The sequence below is a fragment of the Macrosteles quadrilineatus genome, unplaced genomic scaffold (genome assembly GCF_028750875.1).
Source record: "Macrosteles quadrilineatus isolate MER2022 unplaced genomic scaffold, UCM_ALF_1.0 Scaffold_8__2_contigs__length_117827958, whole genome shotgun sequence".
In the NCBI taxonomy this organism is placed as follows: Eukaryota; Metazoa; Arthropoda; class Insecta; order Hemiptera; family Cicadellidae; genus Macrosteles; species Macrosteles quadrilineatus.
Window position 1 is genome coordinate 74187377 of NW_026542601.1, and position 24743 is coordinate 74212119.

A 24743-nucleotide genomic window follows, 5' to 3' on the forward strand; every position below is an offset into this window, starting at 1 on the left:
AACCGTCTCAGTCAGGAATTGGCTAACTCCGGAACCCGCTAACTCGATTTTGTCTCGCGGCGGAATTCGCTAACTCTGGAAGTCGCTAACCCGGCCGCGCCCACTGCACGGAGCGTTGCCAACCTTGTACGACAAAATAATCGTACAATGCATTACCTATTTCAAAATGTCAGTGTCAATGAAGATACAGTAAATGTTATTGTTTTTTGTTATCAATTCCACTTTTAACAGATAACTAGACCAAAGTAATTCAAAGACAATTAAAAAATCATGAAAAAGTGTTTTTTTTATTTAACTGTACAATGGCCAGTTAAATGCTTATGATTTCGATCTTAAATATAAATTCCATCAGTTTAAAAGAAAATAATAGAATATGAAAAATATTGAAAATTCAGTTTAATTGGTACTAAATAATTAAACCTCTACGAAATTAAGCTAAAATACACGAAAGTTCTCAAACACGGAAAACAGATTTAATCGTAATGTCGTAATAAACCAAAACCATTAATTAATACAGTCATCAACCATCGTAACTTTCATAACTAATTCATAGATTTAAAATTAAATGTTCGTCGTTGAACCGTCCAACTTACGTGTACAAATATGATGACATAGACTAATATAGCCTAAGTAATAGTTTGAACCAAAGCATTGTAGGCCTACTAGTAAATAGTTGCCTAATTCTAAAATGTGTTTAATTTTTTAGCAATAATGTTACATGTTTTGAAACCGTTTTTAGATTGTACACCAAAGCACCACTAGTAAAAAATAGGAGAAGATATAATATTCATATAATGAAACGTGACAGGGTTATTTTAATTCACGATTCTTAATAAACGAATTGACGGATTTTCCTGATTTGAGTGTTGGGTTTCCTTTATATTGCTTTCACAATCGATATAAACTATACCAAGCCATTACCACAGAAAACGTACTAGTAGTACGTTTTCTGTGCCATTACTCGGTTCACCGTTCCCCGGTACTGAACTACTCAATAGACAATAGCTTTGTTTTTGGATAAGATCAAGTAATTTTAGCTATGGCCACCATTCATAAGAATTGTAACAAACAAGAACGCCTGGGTCCATTTAGAACCAGCCTGGAGACAAACTCCAGACTTTTAAAAAGTAGGCCTACTGAAAGACGTAAAATTAATATTAGCCTAATTCAGCAAAATTAAGAGGATGACCCGGGTTCTACACTAATAGCCTACGATAAAAGAAATTTACAAGTTGTATTTATGCATAGACTAATTTTTAATGCAATCCATGAATATATTAGGCCTACCACTTTATAATGTATTGATAAATTTTATTTAAATTCAATAGCTCTATTTAAAAATACATCACCACTACAATGTAATTCTGTTTAGCGTGTAAATTTTATTATGATTTATGATTCAAGGTTACAAGCCCAGTATATAAAATACGAACTCAATAATTTTATTTGCAGAAGTTCACAAAATGGATTCGAATAAAAGAAACAAATGGCGGACTACGAAAATAGATATTTCATAACATGTAATAGATCCAAATTAAATGTGCATTTTTAAAACGTTTTTTTTTATCTTTTTGCATACCAATAAGCCCCAAAGCAGAATGGTTCCTGCGTGTCTGCAACGGCCTGTGAAAACCTCAAAATGTGTCCGCAAGCGCTAAAACTAAAAAGCTAAATAATGACTTATATACCGGTATACATATATATATATATATTCACTCTTTAGGGCTACTAGTAATATAGTTAAATAAAATAAGTAAATTTCAATAACTTGTATAGCCTACTTTTAAAACAAAAAACTAAAAAACTATTAAGGGGTAGGCATAATCAGGTTATTTAAATTTACTTTTTTTTAAATACGTATATATATATACACATACCTTAACAAGTGTTAACAAGGTCTTCAGAAGTAAAACTTTAAATGTACTATAGTTTCTTTATATAAACACACTAGGGATGGACGGGATTGAAATTTTAGTTCGGGACGGGACGGGATTTTTATTTCCTTCCCGATTTTCGGGACGGGATGGGACAGAATTTTTTTCTGTGCATAAAAAAAAGTACTGTATTGCAGTTACCAAAAAAGACATACAAAATCAATTTTTACCATTTGTGGCACTGATCTATAAAAACCAAAAATGGGTAACAATTTACAGGTACCTATAGAAACTTGTGACTCGCGGGTCACGGGGTGATCGTCTGTAGAACTCACGGTCACGGCGCAATCGTCGTCATGACTCGCGGTCACGGGGTTATCGTCGGTATGACTCCACGGTCACGGCGCGATCGTCGGTATGACTCCGCGGTCACGGGGTTATCGTCGGTATGACTCCACGGTCACGATGCGATCGTCGTCATGACTTGCGGTCACGGCGCGATCGTCGGTATGACTCGCGGTCACGGCGCGATCGTCGGTAGGACTCCGCGGTCACGGGGTTATCGTCGGTATGACTCTGCGGTCACGGCGCGATCGTCGGTAGGACTCCGCGGTCACGGGGTTATCGTCGGTATGACTCCACGGTCACGGCGCGATCGTCGGTATGACTCCGCGGTCACGGGGTTATCGTCGGTATGACTCCACGGTCACGGTGCGATCGTCGTCATGACTCGCGGTCACGGCGCGATCGTCGGTATGACTCCGTGGTCACGGTGCGATCGTCGTCATGACTCGCGGTCACGGCTCGATCGTCAGCATGACTCCGCCATCACGGCATGATCGTCAGTATGACTCCGCCATCACGGCGCGATCGTCGGTATGACTCCGCGGTCACGGCGCGGTCGTCGGTAGGACTCTGCGGTCACGGCGCGATCGTCGGTAGGACTCCGCGGTCACGGCGCGATCGTCGGTATGACTCGCGGTCACGGCGCGATCGTCGGTAGGACTCCGCGGTCACGTCGTGATCGTCGGTATGACTCGCCATCATGGCATGATCGTCAGTATGACTCCGCGGTAACAGCGCGATCGTCAGTAGGACTCCGCGGTCACGGCGCGATCGTCGGTATGACTCGCGGTCACGGCGTGATCGTCGGTATGACTCGCGGTCACTGCGTGATCGTCGGTATGACTCGTGGTCACAGCGTGATGGTCGGTAGGACTTCGCGGTCACGGCGCGATCGTCGTTATGACTCCGCGGTCACTGCGTTACTGTTGGTATGATTCCGCGGTCACAGCCCGATGGTCGTTATGACTCGCGGTCACGGTGCGATCGTCGGTCCAATAATCGCGGCCACGGCGCGATCGTCGTTATGACTCCGTAAATGTGTCCGCAGGCCCGCGTTTCTCGGCGTTTCGTGTCCGCGACAATGTCGCAGCGTCGCTCGTTGTTCTGCTTTGGGGCCAATAAGCTACTATTTAAGTAAGAAACCCACATATAAAACATACTCCCTTATATTAGTACATTTCTCATCCTTATGGATCAGCTGAAGACAGTATTATTGTTAGTTCTGTCCGGTGCACTGTCTTTAGAGGTCGTGTTTTGTTTACAATTGTTTCTTGTTTTCAGTAATTTAAAACCTCGTTTAACCAAATAAAACGTTCTAATCATAACTAATAACACGTCCCCAAGTTATATAACCAAACAGCAAAGAACAAATCATGAAGTTGACTATAAAATAAAATAAACACAATTTTGTCGACACTAGCGATCAGTGTCACCGGACATGAACTAGACACGAAAAACGAGCTTCAAAGTTTACAATGGGATGTAAAGTTTACTTGTGTTGGTTAGTCTATGGTAAGACTATAATGCATTTTCCACCCTAATAATCATAAGAATAATGTTAAACATACTTCTAAATATATTTATTTTATCGACTACGTTGCTCTTACTCCTAATTAATCGTAGGATACGACATTATGGTACCGATACGATATAGGTACTACACTTTGGGCAACACTGGCCAAAAATATTCGTGCCTGGCTCCCATTGGACGGCCCGCGAGGCTTCTGATTGGGAGTTAGCGAGTTCCGCCGAGGGACCGAGTTAGCGACTTCCGTACGAGGACGGAATTCGCTAACCCGGCTCTAGAGCGGGTTAGCGGGTTCCGGAGTTAGCCAATTCCGAAACCGAACAAGTTAGCGAGTTCCTCTCATCGACCAAATTTGAAGATAGGGCGTTTAACATGGGGTTAGCGAGTTCCAGAGTTAGCCAATTCCGCGGACCCGTTTCTTCCCCAATGTAGTTTGCAGAGCTAAAAACTACAGAACCCCGTTATCAGACACACATAACTAAGTTTACACACAGACGTAGGTGATATTTTTTTCACTTTAAGCGTTGATACAATTTTTCTCAGCGTAGCATTAACATACCAACATTGGACGCATGAGGTCATTAAAAGGCGTGTGTAGCTATACAATTTTATAGTCAGGAACCAACAGGCATATGTTTCGGTATTATCGCCATTGCCTGTGTTTTTTTAGTTTTTTTTTAGTAGGGTCTATATAAAACACTGCATAAAATATTCCTCCGCCAGTGACCGCCTTGCCCACTGGCCCGCGTAGGCGTGAACACATCACAACGCGATCAGCTGATAACTAATAGACTTGTCGAAAACGCTCTACTTTCATAAAAACTGATAACATCATGATTTCTACACTTCATACGAAATAGAGAGTTTTGAATGAGAGGGAGTTATTAATTATATATAGACCTAGGTCTACAATTGCATTGATATTATTTGAATTTAATGCAAACGTGTAAATTTTGACTTAAAATTTGTAAACAAGTAAACAAAATAAATGTGGAATTAACTAGCCTATATTGCTAACAAGACGAAAAACTAAATTATACAATTAAGAATTAACAAGTTCACAAAAGTAATATTGTTGTATTACCTTATATTACTTCAACTAAATTATTGTAGCACAGAATGAAGGTAGAGTCTGTCCCTGGCTATTCTTTGTTCGGTGGAACTGAGACAGACAAAATAGTCTAGACGTCATTTAAATTTCGTTCTGATGTAGGCCTACACAATTTTCTTATAATCGTCGTTTAAGTAACTGATGGCTTTAAATCCCCAAGACGATATACAATTATCAAGTCAGCCACAATAAAACTCGTACCTAGCCTACCTATATTAAATAATGCTCGAATAGTAATTATCTACGATCAAGAACTTTGCTAACATTCGTATAGCAAAATAAACGCTCCCTAATTGACAATAATTGTGAACGTTGTTTTGATGTGGGATTTATTTTAAATAAGTTACTACGGTAAACGGTAGGCATACTCTGTTGTAATTCAAACCTTCGAGAAGAGAAGAAACTTCGAAAGCTGATTGGATATTTGCATTGTTGAATTGTAGTAAGCGGATCGATTTATTTTATAGGCCTTAGTTCAAAGTCGCAGGCTGGACAGCTAGAGCCAAGTCACCGAGTCAGATGCTGCGCAGTGCGCACTCCGCAGGGCGCAGACCGTTACCTAAATGCCATCTGATTGTCGACCAGTGTTGCCAACCTCTGCAGGCGGCAATTTCACCGACAGTAGGAACATGTTGTGAAGTTTCTAGCCACTTTCACTGGTACATATCGAAACGAATTGAGTGGGTGGAGTGGACTGATCGAGCACACCCAGATAAGATTTGCCTGACCAACAACTGCGTTTGGCATTTGGCAAACGTATCCTCCTAAATACAAAAGGCTGCAAGGTTCGCAAAAAGTAATTGAGAAAAAGTGTAGAAGTTGATAAAAAGGGGACATTAGCACTACGCAGGTTTTTAAGTGCCTTCCACGGTAAGGATAGCGACGACGCTTCGTAGATACGAACGTCCGGTTTCCTTATCACCTACTTCCGGAGTTCACTTTGTCTTTGCAGTCAAGTTGAATGCATTTATAGTTTGCTATCCCTAAACTAAATAGTCACTCTCCAGAACAAGTTAATATATGTTTTCAGGCGCATTTAAAGCTTTTATTTAGTTTAAGTACAGGCAAGGGAAGTCACGTATTCCCTCTGTGGTGTAAGTGAAAAAATGTTAATTTTATTAGCTTAAGTAATGATTTCGATCCAAACCAACAAATATTCCCTGCTCTTAAAAACTTCTTTTGGTATACAAATTAAATTGTTTACCGTTATCTGTGGTAAGGACAAATAATGAACCTTCTCTTGGAGCTAACTTATTCATTCTCCATAGGAGTTTTAACCAACACCTGACATGAAACGATAACAAAGTAAATGCAATTGTACTGTAGGCTATAACTAATTCAATGAAGTATGTAAAAACTGTTTTATGACACTTTTTTACATTGGGTTGTCTCAGTTTGAATGAATTACAAAGATTTCAATTTTTTTCTGTCGATTTATATTGGTGTTACTGCAGTATAAGTTAAGAAAATGTAAACCTGTTAATTCTTTAGACAGATAATGTCATAGAAACAAACAAAACCAGCATTCTGGACTCTCTGGTGTGCAAGATAATAGGGGTATTCCCAGCCCTGTTGGCCCTACTACAGTCAGTAGTTGAGGGCATTTACCACAAGTAAAATGAATAGCCAAGATCTTATTGTTGGTTTGTTTACAACGTTTATGAAACAACGGTAAAAACTGTAGGTCTAGTACCCTCTGCGCTTTTTAAAGATTCCAAAGGTAATTGACATAACGCTGGTTTTGGTTTTGTCTTTGATATCACTAGAAAACTTTGAAGACAATAATGGGGAGCTTAAGGGAAATTGCTATCTTACATTGTTTTTTACAAGATATAACTTAACCTCCAAAATAGGCCTACTAGCTTACAATAACAATACATTAAAATATATAAAGAAGATCTAAATGAAGATGATAAATTACTTTAATTGAGTCTTATACCTAATTAGTTTGAACACTTATGTGCAATACTTTATTTTGTATCGAGCATGACGTAAGTATAAAGTACAAATTTAGTTTCTTACCTTGATCAGCAACAGAACAAATAATCCCAAAAGTGAACATAACCAAAACACAATAACAAACACCAAAAACACTTGTCCGAAAACGACCCATCGTCGCTACACATTATTTAACTGGGTTGTCGAATTAGACCACATAATATACTGTGCACTAATAAATCAAACGGAACAAAATTTCCACAATTGTCACACCATTCTGTCACGAAAAAGACAGACGATAACTTTGTAATCACCGAAACACACACTCACTCGCTCGCCTCCGACTGTTGAATTCAGAATTGTTGTGATTCTGAGAAATAAGAGGGGAGAGGCAGTCGGCGGAGAAAGAAAGCCGACATCCCCCTCGTTTCATTGTACACTACGAACGTTGCACACATTAGTGCTACCTATTGGCGCTAGTTATAAACTACTACTACTAGCTCAGCGGCATCAAAACTGGGAAACATATCAGCTGTTCACAAAGAGGAACAAACGGTACAAACATTCTCAACGGTGATATCGTTGATTAATTGTCTTCCCAAATGGAGATGTATAATCAATCTTGATTTTAAGTAAATGTAAATAAATAATAAATATAGATTACCTTAAATTATTGAGTTATTGAGATCTCACTGGAATTTAAAAATTTTTAAACGTTTGCCCATTACTAAACAAACCTTTACCCTACCGAGTCTGAAAAATATGTCAAACAAATATAGGTTCCCGTTTTCCTGATTTATTTTCCTTAAAAGGTCAGCGAAAAAGTGGAATTTGTGAACAATTTGAGTTTGTGCTCTTACTGATTACTACAATCATAGATAAAACATACTCCCTAGTAGATTTCTCATCCGTATGGAACAGCTGAAGACAATTTTATTGTTAGTTCTGTACGGTTTTCTGTAGAGGTCGTGTTTTGTTTACAATTTGTTTCCCGTTATTAAAGCCATTTAAAACCTCGTTTAACCAAATAATACGATCTAATCATAAACAATAACTTGTCCCCTAGTTATATAACCAAACAGTAAAGCAAAAATCAAGAAATTACCCCTAAAATAATAGAAACAAAGTTTCGTCGACACTAGCGCCCATGTGTCACGTACATGAACTAGACACGAAAAACGTGCTTCAAAATTTACAATGGGATGAAAAGTCTACTTGTGTTGGTTAGTCTATGCTACAATGTTAAGTTAACAGAAAGGTTCACATTTTAGTATATGAAAGTGTAATAAATATGCCTTAAAAAAGTTTACCACAGGTTATACAATGGGTTATAAGCATCTTTTTCAGTTGTAATATTTTTTTATAGAGTTAATTATAGAATTTAAGAAAACGTTAAAGCTATGATAACTAGTTCCACAATTTATCTGGGTTTCCTTTTTTCAATTGGATCATAGGAACAGTAAATAAAAAATAAATAAAATATAAAATTGAAATTTGGGTTGGACTGGAATAATAAATATAGCCTAGAGTTGTCTTCGTAACTGTTTAATCATTTATTTTGCATAAACATGCCAAGTCATCCCACCACTTTAGGTGGCCGTAGATACTACTGTATTTGTTTCGTACAAATAGTTGGTCAACCTGGAATCGATTCTTCGTCCTTCTCCTTGTTTTGATTGTCAAATTCTTCTTGTTTGTTGCTGTTTGATCCAATCCAATCCAATCCACTTGTTTTCCTGGGAGGTTATGTTTTATTCATATTAATAATAATTATTGAAACTTAATTAAGTTATTGTCTATTAAGCAGTATAAAAAGTTGTGTTTCGTACTCCTGACAGATTTCTTACGATGCCTAAAGTCAGGCGTAGCAAGAAAGCTCCTCCAGAAGGTTGGGAGTTGATTGAACCTACTCTTGAGGAGCTTGAGCAAAAGATGAGGGAGGGTAAAGCTTCTATTTAACTACTGTAGTTTTAACCTAATTATTCACAATCCTATATCATAAGTAAAGGCCAAACCACAAGTCTTTAAGTCCAGTGATTTTGTTACGTTATTTCCATTCGATCAATGTAGGCCTAGGCCTAGAGCCTAATAGGCCTAACTTATTTAGGTCTAGGCCTAGAATCTATTTAGACGGTACTTACTAAAACATATTAATTGTACTCCCAACAGTTTATAATTTTGATTTAGGAAAAGGTCCAACGATTACCGGTAATTAAGATTAGCTATACAAAGTAGGCTACCGGATACTTATTTGTATAGACTTATAGGTACAGTAGAGTCCCGCAAACTCGGTGTAATGTGGACTGGAAGGGTGCCAAGTTTGTGAAATGCCGGGTTATTGGGAACTAGGGTTAAAAATAAGAACAATATACAGTTTTAAAGCTTTTTAACCGCCTTTTTAAATTTATATTTATATTACAAGTCATTGTCAAGTCACCAGATATAATACAACATACCCTTGGTACGAGTTGTGAATGATTTGACTTGAGCTGGCTTGAGTCCATGTTTAACTAAGACTCTAAAAATCACTAATTATCTGAGCCAGGTGATGGCCAAGTTATCCAGACTGCTGGGTTATCGAGTGCCGAGTTTGCGGGACTCTACTGTACCTGTTAAGTTGCATTAAATAATTTTTCATGATAAGTAATGTCTCAGTAAGAAGGCCTATGCAGTACAGGATCTTCATAGGCTACATTATTTTACACGCTGCATCCGGAAATGCCATAAGTTAGACCTAAATTTTAGTTGAAAACTGCCTTATTTAATGAGTCTGTTAGTCAAAATCAAAGTTGACAAACAGCATTTAATTGAGTGGTTCCGATGCCAATATACAAAATATTCCTGCTTTTATTTCTCAACTAGGGTTTCATATTCAGTCCCAGACTCCCTCTTATCCGGAAACCTTTAAACCGGACTACACTCAGTAGAAGTGACATCTCTTTATCCGGACAATTTTTATCAGCTCATCGGTTTAACCAGAATAGATTGTCAGGAAGTGGGCGGTACTAAAGGACTATTCTTGTGGAAAAGATTTGAGACCAGTTATGTGTCTAGATAGGCCTACAATGCCCTCCTAAATTTAAGTCAAATACTGTATACAGTATGCATTTAAACGGTCTGTTTTAATGAATTTTTGGGGACATTGGTTTAACGGGAAAAACTGTTAGGCGTATCAGGACTGGCCTCGGTCCCGAGGAGTCCGGATAAGAGGGAGTCTACTGTAGTAGCCTAATATTATTAATTCACAGTAACTTGTTATTGTTACTTAGTACTTAGGCATGCCTGGCCTATTATTTATGACCTATTTATTGTAACTGGTCAACCATTATTATTTCAGAAAAGTCTAGCCTTCAGGAAATAACTTAAGTTTTTACATGTGTATAGATAAAAAAACTAAATTTTTAAAGCAAAACATGAACTTTCCTAAATGACCTAGGCTATGTCCAGCCTCACGGTTACATTACTTATTTATACAGAACATTCCGTTACTTGAATTTCCATAAGTTTTTTAAACATATAGCTGATAGGTGTGTTAGTCTCCATATTCTACTCAACAATTTTTCTTCCAACCAATTTCCTCACTCATCTTTTTATTACAGCTGAAACCGAACCTCATGAAGGCAAAAGGAAAGTGGAATCTCTATGGCCCATATTCAAGATTCATCATCAAAAATCTAGATATATATATGATCTATTTTATCGCCGAAAGGCCATAAGTAGAGGTAAGTTATTATTTGGGTAACATTGTTAGCTCAAATCACCCAATTTATAATAGTAGCACAGGCCTTACTAGCCTATTTACTGCTTTCAGCCATTCTCCTCCAAAAAAACAAAACTTACAATATCAACTTAGTCGCTAAAAATGCCTCTTCTGATAGTCGCTTCCCTGAAGAGTGGTACTACAGCTGCAAAACTAATATCTTACTAGCAACTACACTGTATGTTTTTGGAATTTTTTATTTGCATTGTTACCAAAACTAGATGTAACACACCAAAAACCTGTTAATGTCTTTTTAGCACATCCTTCATTATGTATCTGTTTTCAGAACTGTATGAGTACTGTTTGAACGAGAACATAGCCGACAAAAACCTAATTGCAAAATGGAAGAAGCAGGGCTATGAGAACTTGTGCTGCCTCAGGTGCATTCAAGCCAGGGATACCAACTTTGGGACGTCCTGCATTTGCCGTGTCCCCAAGGCCAAACTTGAAGAGGTTAGTTTTACGATTTTAATCTTACTCAGTTTGTTTGGTGGAAGATTTGGAATAAGCTAGGCAGATTACTAATCAATATAATAAAAGCAAAAAGCTAATAAGTGTATTATCCCTCGGCGTAAATAAAGTGCTATGGTCTGTATGATGAAACCTGCTCCTGACCTGGGAACTGGTTAATGGCCAGAGGGTCAGGAGGTATTAATCATCAATTAGTTGAGATGGGGACGCCACCGAGTTGTGTATTTTATTTTAGCCTAGGTACAGTAAGACGCTCATTAATTCAGCAAGTTTGGGACTTCTCTGAATTACTGAATGTCTTCTAAACACAGCCGTTATTGCAAGACAAGCGAAATACCGCTAATATTAGCACTTTTCAGGATTGCCCCTAAGACTCTGGTGTACAAAGCAAACACACCATAGTGACTTCTTTTACTCTTATTCCCATACAAAATAGTCTATTTGCAAAAATTATTGTTTTGTCAACATTTTCAAATTTGAGTTGTACATCAGTATAATGGCCTTGGATATTGACCGTTTTGGATCCTGCTGAACGAGAAAAGTGGTTTTTAAACGATATGATGTCTGTGTGTATGGATGTATTAGCTACCAAGTCCACCTATGGTCCGATTTTGATGAAATTTGTTATGTGGATACTTAACCATAGTAGTACCAGGCAATTTTTCATTTTTTTTTTAATTTTAACTTTTAATGATGACAAGTTTTTCATAATCCCATAAAATAAAAAAAAACCCGATTTTTACAAAAATTGCTCAACACTTTTGATAAAATTTAGTAGAGCCCTTTAATCATGAAAACAATTTTAACAATCCCAAATGCTGTAAAAATTCTGGTTCTAAAGTTAATAACAATTTCTTTAAAAAAATATATGGGTTGTTGGAGACGTAGGAATTGGCTAACTCAGGAACTCGCTAACTTGGTCGTGTGTCGGAACTGGCTAACTCTGGAACTGGCTAACCGTCTCAATTAGGAATTGGCTAACTCCGGAACCTGCTAACTCGATTTTGTCTCGTGGATGAATTCACTAACTCTGGAAGTCGCTAACCCGGCCGCGCCCACTGCACGGAACGTTGCCAACCTTGTACGACAAAATAATCGTACACTGCCGTATTTCAAAATGCCTGGAGAAAAACTCTTGACTTTTAAAAAAATAGGCCTACTGAAAGACGTAAAATTAATATTAATTCAACAAAATTAAGAGGATGACCCGGGTTCTACACGATAATAGCCTATGATAAAAGAAATTTGCAAGCTGTATTTATGCATAGACTCTTTTTTAATGCAATCCATGAATACATTTTAAGCCTACTACTTTATAATGTATTGATAAATATTTATTTAAATTCAATAGCTCTATTTAAAAATACATTACAATGTAATTTTGTAATGACGTTTAACGCGTAAATTTTATTATGATTTATGATTCATGGTTACAAGCCCAGTATATAAAATGCGAACTCAATAATTTTATTTGCAGAAGTTCACAAAATGGTATTTATTCGAATAAAAGAAACAAATGGCGGACTACAAAAATAGATATTTCATAACATGTAATTGATCCAAATTAAATGTGCATTTTTATCTTTTTGCATACCAAAAAGCTACTATTTAAGTAAGAAACCCACATATAACACATACTCCCTTATATTAGTACACTAGCAGAGTACCCGTCCTTCGTACGGGGTTGGCATATAAGTGTAAAATGTTTATTGCAGTCATACTCAAGATTTGTGTTTGCAATGGGGGACGACACAGTTTGATAAAATTTGGTTTTTGAAGTTTACGGTATGCTATAGTATAACACATTTACCATAGCCATAATGCTCTACTACTGCCCCTAAACAATAGAAAACAAATGATCAAACCTTTGCACAATATCACAAATGATTCATTAAATGGTCATATAGGCCTAAAAATAACTGTAAACAATCCTACTTTGATAGTTCTCATTGTGTATCACAGCTTTTGTTGCTGCTTAGTTCAATTAGCTATTGTCAAAAATTCAAACAAAAAATGGCCTAATCGTGTTGTACCCTGTTGGTAAACCTTATAACGTTTTAATGCTATTGCATATCATAGAACCAACTTGTTTAGTTGAAACAGCGGACTAAATTCTTTAATTCCTTTTAAATGTGAATACTCATAAGGTTAACATAGGGATCCATAGAGCCACTGGAGCGGAGCCCGGAAGGATTTTTGAGATAAGAATAGGCTTATATGTTAATCGGGAATGTGAGCTATCATTATGCCAAATTTCAGCCCAATCCGTCCAGTAGTTAAAGCGTGATTGAACTTCAAACAAACAAACACACAAACTTTCACATTTATAATATGAGTATGATTTCTCATCCTTATGGATCAGCTGAAGACAGTTTTATTGTTAGTTCTGTCCGGTGCACTGTCCTTAGAGGTCGTGTTTTGTTTACAATTGTTTGTTTTCAGTCATTAAAAACTTCGTTTAACCAAATAAAACGTTCTAATCACAACTAATAACACGTCCCCTAGTTATATAACCAAACAGTAAAGAACAAATCATGAAGTTAACTATCAAATAATAGAAACACAATTTCGTCGACACTAGCGATTAGTGTCACCGGACATGTACTAGACACGAAAAACGAGCTTCAAAGTTTACAATGGGATGTAAAGTTTACTTGTGTTGGTTAGTCTATGGTAAGACTATAATGCATTTTCCACCCTAATAATCATAAGAATAATCTTATGATTATTTTTATTTTTAACTACCCATATGTTATATTCTTTAAAATTTATAATTGTAAACATAAACATAACCTTCAGTTTTGTGATGTGTCTGATGATGCCAGCATAGCTGGCGAAAGGCCTCATAAAAATTAAAAATTCAGATATATTGGCAAAGTTATTATTTCAAATTAGTATCATAAGAATAATGTTAAACATACTTCCAAATATATTTATTTTATCGACTACGTTGCACTTACTCCTAATTAATCGTAGGATACGACATTATGGTACCGATACGATATAGGTACTACACTTTCGGCAACACTGGCCAAAAATATTCGTGCTTGGCTCCCATTGGACGGCCCGCGAGGCTTCTGATTGGGAGTTAGCGAGTTCCGCCGAGGGACCGAGTTAGCGACTTCCGTACGAGGACGGAATTCGCTAACCCGGCTCTAGAGCGGGTTCCGGAGTTAGCCAATTCCGAAACCGAACAAGTTAGCGAGTTCCTCTCATCGACCAAATTTGAAGATAGGGCGTTTAACATGGGGTTAGCGAGTTCCAGAGTTAGCCAATTCCGCGGACCCGGTTGTTGACAAACTAATAATAGAAAGTATGTGTCAGGTTGCTGATACCGTTTATTTACGTATCAAATTTTTTTCTTCAGGGACGCATCGTGGAATGCATTCACTGCGGTTGCCGTGGATGTTCAGGTTGAACCCAAGACTTCAAGATATTTTGTAATGTATATTAAATTACTTATCACTGTATATTTTAACCTAATTTAGTGGTAATAAATGTTTTTTATGTATTATTTTGGTTTTCATTCCTCTGTGTACACTAGTTTTTTTTAATTATTACTTAATGGGAAAGCGTCAAGGTTCTCCCTATATTTTTTTACTAAAGGTTCTAAGACATCATGCCCTGTAAGCACAAGCTCGAGTGAGAAGGGGCAGAGGGGTCGCTGGAATAATTTTTTCTGGTGATATATTGGCCTAATATGACTTTGCTCAAAAATGCTGGAATGATAACAGTGTAACATTATTATGCAATTTTGAAAGGAAAAAGAATAAAAGAACAAGAATTGTCTTTGTAATCCTTTAATTTATTAACTGTAAGTAAACTATTATTAGTCCTTACAACTAAATATATATTGAAGTACTATTTACAGGCATTAAATGATCTTAATCCGACATTTTATTTCATAAATTAAATACACCACTGAAATAATTTGATGGTAAAAACACCATTCAAGGACAAAAGTTCTTAAAAAGGTGGAATAGACAAAATTTTAAATTCAAAACAAAGGCGATTGATAACAAATTTAGTTTCTTGACAAACAGCCATTAACAAAATGTTAGTACAATAGAAAATAATTGTTGTGACAAAAGTTCATGAGTGACACAAAAGGTGTAAACAGATCTTATAAAATTCCTCTATAAGAAAAAAATAACTGCCCACTTGAATTAAGTTGAATTGAAAAAGTGTAAATGCAAAAATATCAAATCAATTTAATAACTTATTTTTACCACACAAATGGTTGGATCATTCCACTACTAAGATATGAGGTGGCGATGCACCATCTGCTCTTTGTTGATGAGATGGGTCGTGTGGTTGACAAGTGACATCAGAGAGTCGAGTCCACTAGCCCAGTCGTCCAACACGTCACTCGGGTCCTTGATGGTGCGGAAACTGACCACTCCGGCCGGCCGGTCGATCTTGGCCGTCACCGTCTTGTTGACCACCATCTCACTGAGAAACTCCTCAGTTTCCTGAACAACAAGTACACAAATGTTATTTGGACAATTTAACAGGTTAAGCTAAAACTATCAATCATCAAACTATTGCCGCAAGTTAGTTGGTTACACACCTCGTTCGGCAGATCCAACAACTCTGACATCCGCTTCAGTGTAATCCGGGTGTAGTACTTGGACATTACTCGGATGTTCTGAAAAAATTACAAGGTGTGAGCTAATGTCTATTATGTAGGCAAATCTTGGTGGATGATGACTATAACTTACATTTAGGCACTGATCAGAGTCTAAGATACAGGCATAAAAAAAAAATTGTCTCTAATTTGTGACAAAATGATTTTAAGTCATGCTTTATAAACCCCTAAGGTTGAGTTATCGATCACTTCACTGGCTACTGGAAAATGTACACAAGAAATAATTGATACCAGCACTTAATTGGTGGGTAAATATTTTCTTTGGATTTACGTCCATATACTAGTATCAAATGTTTCAATGACAATGAAATACAGTAGGGAGGGGGCCTACCAAAAACCACCCATTTGGTACTAGTTTAGGGGACTGAGGGACCCTGACAAACTCTCAAACTGACTGGACTACTTGAGGTCGCTAATCTGGTGAGTGATTTATTTACTATTCATTTGTGCAAAATAATGTGATAAGCTACATTTCAATTGAACTTTTTAGTTTTTTATGACTTTTGAACTCGGGGAAAACTGTTATTGGACAAAGGCCTAATAGGACAGTACTCAACGACTGCAGATTTCCCGGTCTGTCTGAGGATATGTTTGTAAGGATCGCTTAGTTCTCTAGTGTACTGTGTATAATTAGCGACAATAGGAAGCAAATCAATTAACCCAGAAAGCCAAATTACGACTTACTATCCACCAACTACTTCCTTCTACTCACATGTTCGACCACCCGACTCCGCAGGTCCTTCCAGCGCTTACGACCGTCCTCGTTGTTTGCAAACACCTCAGTCGCCTTCACTGTGGCCGAGCCTTGCTTCAATTCTTTCTCGTAAACCTCACACAAGCCCGACCACTTGATCAACTCCGGGTTAATGAACAGACGGAGTAACTCCCTGACAAAGGACAGAACAATTACACAATTAATTTTTTCATTTAAAAAAAATGTAGCCATATTATCTAGGTAAATGATAGTTTTTTATGCTAACACTAATAACTGTTTAATAGTTTATTTAATGATAACTATTTATTTATTTAACTAATACCAGCACAGAATAGTTATAAATTGGCAGAAATCAAATCCTGGTTACAGATCGAAATCTATAGATGAAGAAGTTGAAGAAAATGGTTTTGTATTCTACAATGAGATAGTTTTTAATATAGGCTACCTGTAATTGAATTTTATTTTATTGAATTGAATTTTAACATGCACAATAGGTAGTCTTTACTGTACAGCATTGTGGTTGTATAGAAAACCAATAGAATGCATAATAACTTGACTATGAAGTAATTTGTAGAGAGTAAATAACATTTTTATTAGAAAAACTAATAAACAAAACTAGCACCAAGTGTAGAAACAACTGGTACCAATTAAAATAGTGTGCTCCCTTACATTACTCGGAGGAACAACTTGTGTGTGTTTTTAACGTGAAACATTTATCACATTCTCAACTAGGCCTACTCACTTGTACGATGGGATCTCTTCCATGACCTTGTCCTCTAGAACACGATGTGTCAAGTCGCTCTGTTCATTGTCATACGGCGCCAACACCAGGTACAGCACGGCATTCTGCGCGACTGTCTTGCGCAGCTCTGCGTCCGCTTGCACACTGGGCGTAGCGGCCACTGCACGGTAGTGTTTACACGTTGCAAGATAAAACCCTTGGTGACAGTCCAGCTCGATCATCAACCTACACACAAACAGATGTTCAGTATCACCTGTGTTGGAACAGATATTTAGTATCACATTCATTTTCACTTACTGGTATGTGTTGGTTACTGTCTGGCTCCAGGAAGTACATTGATTGCATCAACTTTAACTCTGCAAAATCGAGTCTTGTGTTGTGACATTGAAGCACTAGGGTAGGTTAGGTACTAATCTCTACATATGTTAAGGCGAAGATGAGCAAGATTTGTTACTGATTAAGATCAGCTGTTACTTTAGCCACGGCAATTTATATAACCAAGGACAGCTTGGTCCAGTTTCGATCCATTGAACAGATTCTAACTATACTCAAAATCTAACCGGCAACATTATGATTATTGAGGGAGCACTGCATCTACTCAGATATATGTTTGACAAGTCATGTGTACAGCAGAAGATGTGTACATTACCACCAGTGGTCACTTCTTATAAAAGACAAAGTAAACTAATTTTATTACACACATTTTGAAATTCTTATTAAAAATTTAACACCAGGACCAGACAATAAATGTCTTATCTCAACTATATTAGCATTAGCACACCAAGAAATCAGTGGTGGGGTTCAAAATGGTCTGAGAGACTATTTTGAGAAAAAATCACAGTGATTACTCATGCATCAAGACAGGTCAAACATACTTACTTGTAATACTTCAGTTTCAGATCAGATGTAGTCTCATCTTCAAAAAACTTTGTGTTAATCTTCTTTGAGATGATTTGAGTTCTAATATAATCACTCTTGGCCAAACACAGTCGCATCTGCTCTAAGATCAGCTCCACCTGAAGATAAAATTGAGAATATTTTATATTTTATTATATTATTATATAACAGCCCATCCTGAACAGGTATGACCGGAAAAAGCCGTGTCCCGTCAGAAATTGGGTGAGGTAGAAGTCCACCTCTCCGTACCGCCGATCAACCCAAGGTTGGACTTGCTGTATCAGTCGCCTGGTCCAGAGTCCCCGTGTCTCCTGTTCCCAGCCCTCCTGCCACAGCTGGTAGGTGCGGGTGCGTTCCTCTGTTCGTGCCTCGTCCTCCCCACGGCGCCGGTAAATTGCCTTTCTCTCCGCCGCCAAAAGTTTGACGGGGATGACTCCAGCAATCACCAGGACGGCGGGCTCGGACACTGTTCGGTAGGCAGATGCTACCCTCAGTGCTGCCTGACGCTGCACTCGGGCGAGCCGCATCCTGTATGCCTCCTTATTTAGTGCGTCTGCCCACACCTCCGCACCGTACAAGAGTACGGACTGGACCGAAGACATTAACAGCCTTCTACGACTGGACCGAGGCCCTCCGACATTGGCCATCAACCGGCTAAGAGAAGAAACCACCCTAGCGGCCTTGTCCGCTGTACGGAAGATCTGATCCCGCCAGCTAAGCTTGCTGTCAACCATGACCCCAAGATACTTGGCAGAACGAACAGTTTGAACCTCGACGGCTCCCACCCTCAACGCCCGGCACGATGGTGTCAATCCGTTTTTTTGTCAAAATCACGATCTCGGTTTTGCTCAGAGCTTGCGAGAGACCGTGGTCTGCCATCCATGCGTTAATGGTACGCATAACTCGGTTTAGCTTTAGCTGAGCCAGCTCAACGCTACGTGCAGCTATCAAAGCTGCAACGTCGTCTGCGTACCCAACCAAGACTGTTTCCTCAGGCATTTCAGACCTCAGAAGGCTGTCATAAGCGACGTTCCAGAGGTCTGGGCCGAGTATGGAACCTTGGGCAGCACCAGAAGTGACACTCATCGTCCGCGGGCCCTCCGCAGTGTCATACGTTAGGAGGCGAAACCGGAGATAATCCTCTATGATGCGCATGAGGTATGCCGGCACGTGGAAGGTGTTCTCCAGAGCATCCAGCATATCGCACCACCTCGCCGAATTAAATGCATTTTGCACATCGAGCGTTACGAGCAGCACAACCCTGCGAGAGTAGTGGGTAAAATCCTCAGCTCTCATCACGGCTTGCTTCACCTCCTCAATCGCATCAATCGTTGATCGTCCCATCCTGAATCCATACTGACGAGGGGAGAGGTCCCCCGCAGCGACAACGGCTGAATTTAGCCGGGAACGGATCAATTTCTCGAGGACTTTTCCAGCCGTATCCAACATACACAGAGGTCTGTAAGAGGATGGCAGATCTGGGTCTCCCTTGCCCTTCCCAACAAGCACAAGCCTAGCTGTCTTCCAGCACAGGGGGAAAACCCCTTCAACCAGGCAGGCGTTATACATGCTCAAAAGGATCAAGGGGTTGGTAGTCAAAACCTTCTTGAGGACTTCACCGGGCACCCCATCGGGACCAGGAGCCTTGTTGTTCTTCAGGGATATGACGGCCGCCACCAGCTCTTCAGGGCTGAAAAGTGGGACGTCGTCCACCCTTCCATAGGTCTAATGAATCAATTTGTCACTGGTATAAATATCTAAAACTATCTAAATAGTCCTTGTTTGACATTGTTTACTTCAAGTTTAACTTTGTCAAAATAAATCAATTAAAAGTATGACAAGTAGGTACTACCTTAAACTGTCTCTATTCCAAGTTGCTATTTAATCTATAATTTTAGGCCTACTGCATGCCTAGTCGCCTCAATCTTATTTCCAAGTCAAAAAAATATTTTACCTTCTCACGTTTCTCCATAGAGCCATAAGTTTCAACTTGGAGCTCTTCAATGATGTTGGCCGCTTCTGTTATGTTTCCTTCTTCTTCTTTCATCTGGGCTAACTTGTGAGTAAGCCTAGCTCGCTCGACCTCCACGTAAATCTACCAACACGAAAAAAATAATAGAGGCGTCATAGAAAATTTTCATTAATTTTACATGATTTTAAATTTTGTGTAGGCCTAGATGAATACAAAATTTAACACAATCACAACAGAGAAAGATTGCCTAAGAAACATCAGAGTTAGTAGTCTGGTAACTTACATGAAAATTAACCAATCTAAGAGATTTCCAATTTTACTTCAATCTTCAAAGTGACGAAGATATTTAAAACAAAGGAACTGTTGTAGTCCAAAACATTATTGACACAAAAACATTAATTGAAGACGACAATATTAACTGAAAAGGTGACATTTAAGAAGTAGTATCAATAGAGTAAGTAAATAAGGAATGGAGCTCTAGTAAACACATTAGGCCTATCTTCTCACTACTATAGTTTTTCCCAAACACTACAGTGGCATTTGGTAGTTGAGAACAAAGCCTACTCTACTTCCCCAAAGCAGAACGTTTTTAACTTTCTGCAACGGACTTTATCTTTGTGCTTTTCTTTGCGTGTAAATGAACCGTGTGTGTGATAGTTTTAATGAATATTTGGAAACAAATAAGTACAAATACATTAACGTATCGTTTCGAAAACGCATACTGTTATTACATTGTATCGCTTTGGTAATTCGGTTATTCCATTCCACAACCAAAGCACCAAATATTGACTTCGTAACTTTTGATTATGTAACTCTTTTTGCGACAATGTTGCACTGTCGCACGTAAGTTAGTTCTGCTTTGGGGCTCTGATTCAAAAGAAATTGGTCCTAACAATAATATAAACAATAATATATTGACAGATTCGCAATTTGGATTCCGGGAAGGAAAGTCAACTGCTTCGGCAGTTCTAAAAGTAATTAATAAAACAATAAATGCTTTTGAAGACAAAAGAAATTGTTTCTCTCACATTGTTTGACCTCACAAAAGCTTTTGATTGTGTTCCTCATAACATTTTGCTTAGTAAACTCAAATTTTATGGCATTGAGGATGTACAGTTAGGTTTCGTTCATTCGTACTTAAGTAATAGAAAGCAGTATGTTTCAGTTGGTGGGATGCAATCTGGCTTAAGCCTTGGACCATTTCTATTTATAATAAATGTATCAATAATTTACCTCGAAATGTTGGGATTGACTCTGTAATATATGCAGACGATACTACCCTAATCGCCACTCATAAAGACATTCAAACTCTAAATACAATGACCAATGAAGCCATAAACCTAGCTTCTGTTTGGTTTTCAGCGAATAAGCTTAAATGTAGCCTTATCAGGATAAAACGCAAAATATTTTAATTGGCCTCTCCAATGAATTTGAAAAACACTCAGTCAAATTGCTGGGTTTTTGTATAGATTCTAAATTAAATTGGAAAGAACAAATAGAAAACATCTGTAAAAAGATTTCCCGCGTTAATTGCCTAATCTGGAAACTCAAAGATTTTGTTACTTTTGATTATTTAAGAACGGCATACTTTGTTTTTTTTTCAGTCACATATTTCCTATGGACTAATGCTGTGGGGGCATTCGTCTTATTCAGAAGAAATTCTTATTTTACAGAAAAAAGTCATTCGGACCATTTTTGTGGAGCGGGTCCTGTGGATCACTGCAGACCTCTTTTCATCAGGCTTAGAATTATGACAATAATTAATTTATACATTTATCAAATTATGCAGTAGTATACAAAAATTAACCTACATGAATTTAACATAAGACAAGATTTTCATTCTCACAATACAAGGAATAAACTACAGTTAGACATAACAGCTCATAGACTTAAAAAAAGTAGCAATAGTCATAGACTAAACTGCATTAATTTTTTAAATAAATTGCCTGATTCGGCCAGAACTGTATCCTTCAAGATATTCAAATCTAAATTATGTGAATGGTTGATAAGTAATCCTTTCTATGGCATCCATGAATTTCTAAAAACAAAAGTTGATTATTGAATTTTGATGTGTATCTACATGATCCATATTCTCTAGATATGTTGTATTTTAATTAACTAAGTAGGCCTATTTTGTAAAACTTTGTATTTTATTTGTTAATTTGGAATATTATGTATGTGTTTTGACTATGTCTATTCCTTTGTACAAAGAAAGGTCAATGGCAATAAAACTCTTGATTTTTGATTCTAACGCTTTAAAGTTTTGTGGATTGCAAGAGATCTAACTTGACCCATCATTCTCACACCAATGTACGCCGCAAACACTATTCAAGCAACACACATTCAAGAGTTCTAGTAACACAATAATGAAGGATGAACATACCTTTCCCTCAGTGACACTGCGTAGAGTATCAATCAACTTGAGTTTCAGTTCCTTGGAGGGCATCAAGTCAACATAAGAGCAACATTCTTGTACCATCTTAGCTACCGCCTGCTTCAGCTGCGACCTTCGCTTGGCCAACAATGTTATGTGTTCATTCAGCGCCGCATAATTCTTGGCTTCAAAACATATCTGAACGATGGCGATAAGTATGCGACCGGTCGAGAACATGTCGGCACCCTGAAACATTTTAAATTGCACTCTTGTTAATTTTTATAGATTGAAACTTTAGGATATTGCTGTTATCAGGGATGCAATAAAATAACTTAACAAGAGTCGTTAAGTTTCTTGGCTCAAGTTTGATTGAATATCCATTATAATTATAAGTGAACAATTTCAGTTAAACACAAATAACCTGGGAGTAAAATTGTATAGCAATTGTTTTTATAAGGATTGAGAATTCATATTGAATACAAGGCTTGCAAAACTCTTGAATGCAAACACATGAGTTTGAAAATGTTTTAAAATGTAACGCAGGATGGTATGAATATTAATTAGGCATACAACCAATTTCTTTTCATAGATTTCAAACTAGCCAAGGGCTATATATTCAGTTTGACGTTACTAAACTATAGGCCTAAGTGTTACACTGTTATCTTGGTGTTAATAAAATACCCACTACGGTTACCGTCGTATAAAATTAATAACCTTAACAATTGAACATGAGGAAACTCCACAGGGAAATTTCATATATCTGATAAGTTAATATAAGTGGGAAATTTTCTTTCTAACTGTTCTAGTCTGCTTAATATAAGTGGGAAATTTCTTTCTAACCGTTCTAGTCTGCTTTTCCAGAGCTAGGAGAGCGTCAAGCGCATCATGCATTTTCCCTTCTTGTGCCATCTTTTTACATTCTGGAATCTTCTCATCGCATGTAGTACTGTAATCCACTTCCATTTTGACAATGCGACCCTCAACAGCAAGATTCCCGTCAGCCATGGTTGTAGATCTAAGAAAAACACATGATCCCAAATGGTGAACACAAAAATTATCAACCCGTCATAAAAGCGTCTGGAGGTTAGCCTATTTATAAGATCATTAAATAAACTTACTACACGTACGTTAGACCTACGATACAATAAGTTAAAAAACTCAATTATTAGGCCTACTACTAAATCATGGCACCTAAGCATATCGTAGGGTCTGGTTAGTCAGGGTTGTTTCAACAGAGTCTAAGTTACTAAGGTAACTGAATTGCAGATAATCAAAAGGACCTAAGTTATAACAGAATGCATATCTCAGAATCTAATGAATCTCAGAGACTAGGATTGTGAATGATGCAGGCAATAGTGTTGCTAACTTGTGTAGCCTAACTATCTCAGCCTACAATAGAAAAGACAATATCGCAATTGTGAATATCGCAAGCATTTTACAAGTCAGTTAACTTAGGCTAGGCAGTCACATAAGTAAGTTTCTTAACTGGGCCTTACCCCCTCCCTCCCTGTGTAATCGATTAAAACTTATAAATTCTCAAAGTATTGACTGAGACCTAAGTTATTTCATTATAAAATGAAACTGTTTAGTTATAAGTTATCCAACCTAACTTAACTAACCAAACTTGCTGATAATAACTTAGTGATAGGTAATGAACAAAGTGGAATGAAGGTTTAGTAGGCTAACCAAATCAAAAGTTTCAATCGATATACGAGTAGCCCAGTTAAGAAACTGTAGGCATAAGTTGGTCCTTACCCGTCGTCAGTAAGCTACCCGTCGATAGATTTAGGTAAAAAAAAACACTTAATTTCTATGGGTAGCCTAGCATTGTATTCATACAAGATTCTTGTTGAGATCTTTAAATACCTTAAAACCAGCACAGACGTGAACGGAAATTAATAAAGCAGAAATGAGCTTTAAGTTATTGTGTACTGCAGTAGGACAATAAGATAGGTAGGCCTACATGCTGAGTTGTAGCATTTCACCTTAGAGGGAAAACTATAGGTTTTTTTCGTAATGGACCTAGCCCACTAAGTTACATAGGCGATAAATGTGAATTTTCCTTTATTTATTCAAGTTGGATTCAAATCACTCAAACATACAATAAAGAGCAAGGGCCGTAAAGCGGGTTGAAATTATATGCCTAGCAAGTAGGCCTGTAGCCCGTGTTTAAGACCCAATAATTGAACTTAAGGAGTGAAATTATTACTAATGTAAATTATAAGATTAATTCAGTAAATAAAACAATCAAATCAAAAATTATTTTAAATTTATCATCACACGGACTTCATAAAAATTGTACTTACATTAGATTAAAAACAATCCAAAATCTAAGTACACAAAATTGCTAGTCACTCACTCAAGGAGG

At 37.6% G+C, this 24743-nt stretch overlaps 3 protein-coding genes across 3 annotated transcripts in view; 1 reads left to right on the top strand and 2 right to left on the bottom strand.

The window, feature by feature from the left end:
- LOC129000861 (uncharacterized) overlaps positions 1–7126 on the bottom strand; it is a 57624-nt gene extending 50498 nt beyond the window's left edge. The window contains exon 1 of the mRNA XM_054427913.1: positions 6881–7126. Coding sequence (XP_054283888.1) covers positions 6881–6971 — 91 coding nt within the window. The 5' untranslated portion in view covers positions 6972–7126. The remainder of the gene's footprint in view (positions 1–6880) is intronic.
- Positions 7127–8494: 1368 nt separating this feature from the next.
- LOC129001098 (protein BUD31 homolog) lies at positions 8495–14541 on the top strand. The gene is made up of 4 exons (XM_054428269.1): positions 8495–8738; positions 10396–10518; positions 10843–11009; positions 14395–14541. Exons 1-4 carry the CDS (start codon positions 8645–8647, stop codon positions 14443–14445), a joined length of 435 nt encoding a protein of 144 aa, XP_054284244.1. The 5' UTR covers positions 8495–8644; the 3' UTR covers positions 14446–14541.
- Positions 14542–15218: 677 nt separating this feature from the next.
- LOC128999773 (26S proteasome non-ATPase regulatory subunit 12-like) lies at positions 15219–24743 on the bottom strand. The gene is made up of 9 exons (XM_054426444.1): positions 24682–24743; positions 23216–23390; positions 22385–22621; positions 19984–20124; positions 18012–18148; positions 17133–17357; positions 16388–16562; positions 15598–15675; positions 15219–15499 (listed from the first exon to the last, which is right to left on the bottom strand). Exons 2-9 carry the CDS (start codon positions 23378–23380, stop codon positions 15284–15286), a joined length of 1374 nt encoding a protein of 457 aa, XP_054282419.1. The 5' UTR covers positions 23381–23390; positions 24682–24743; the 3' UTR covers positions 15219–15283.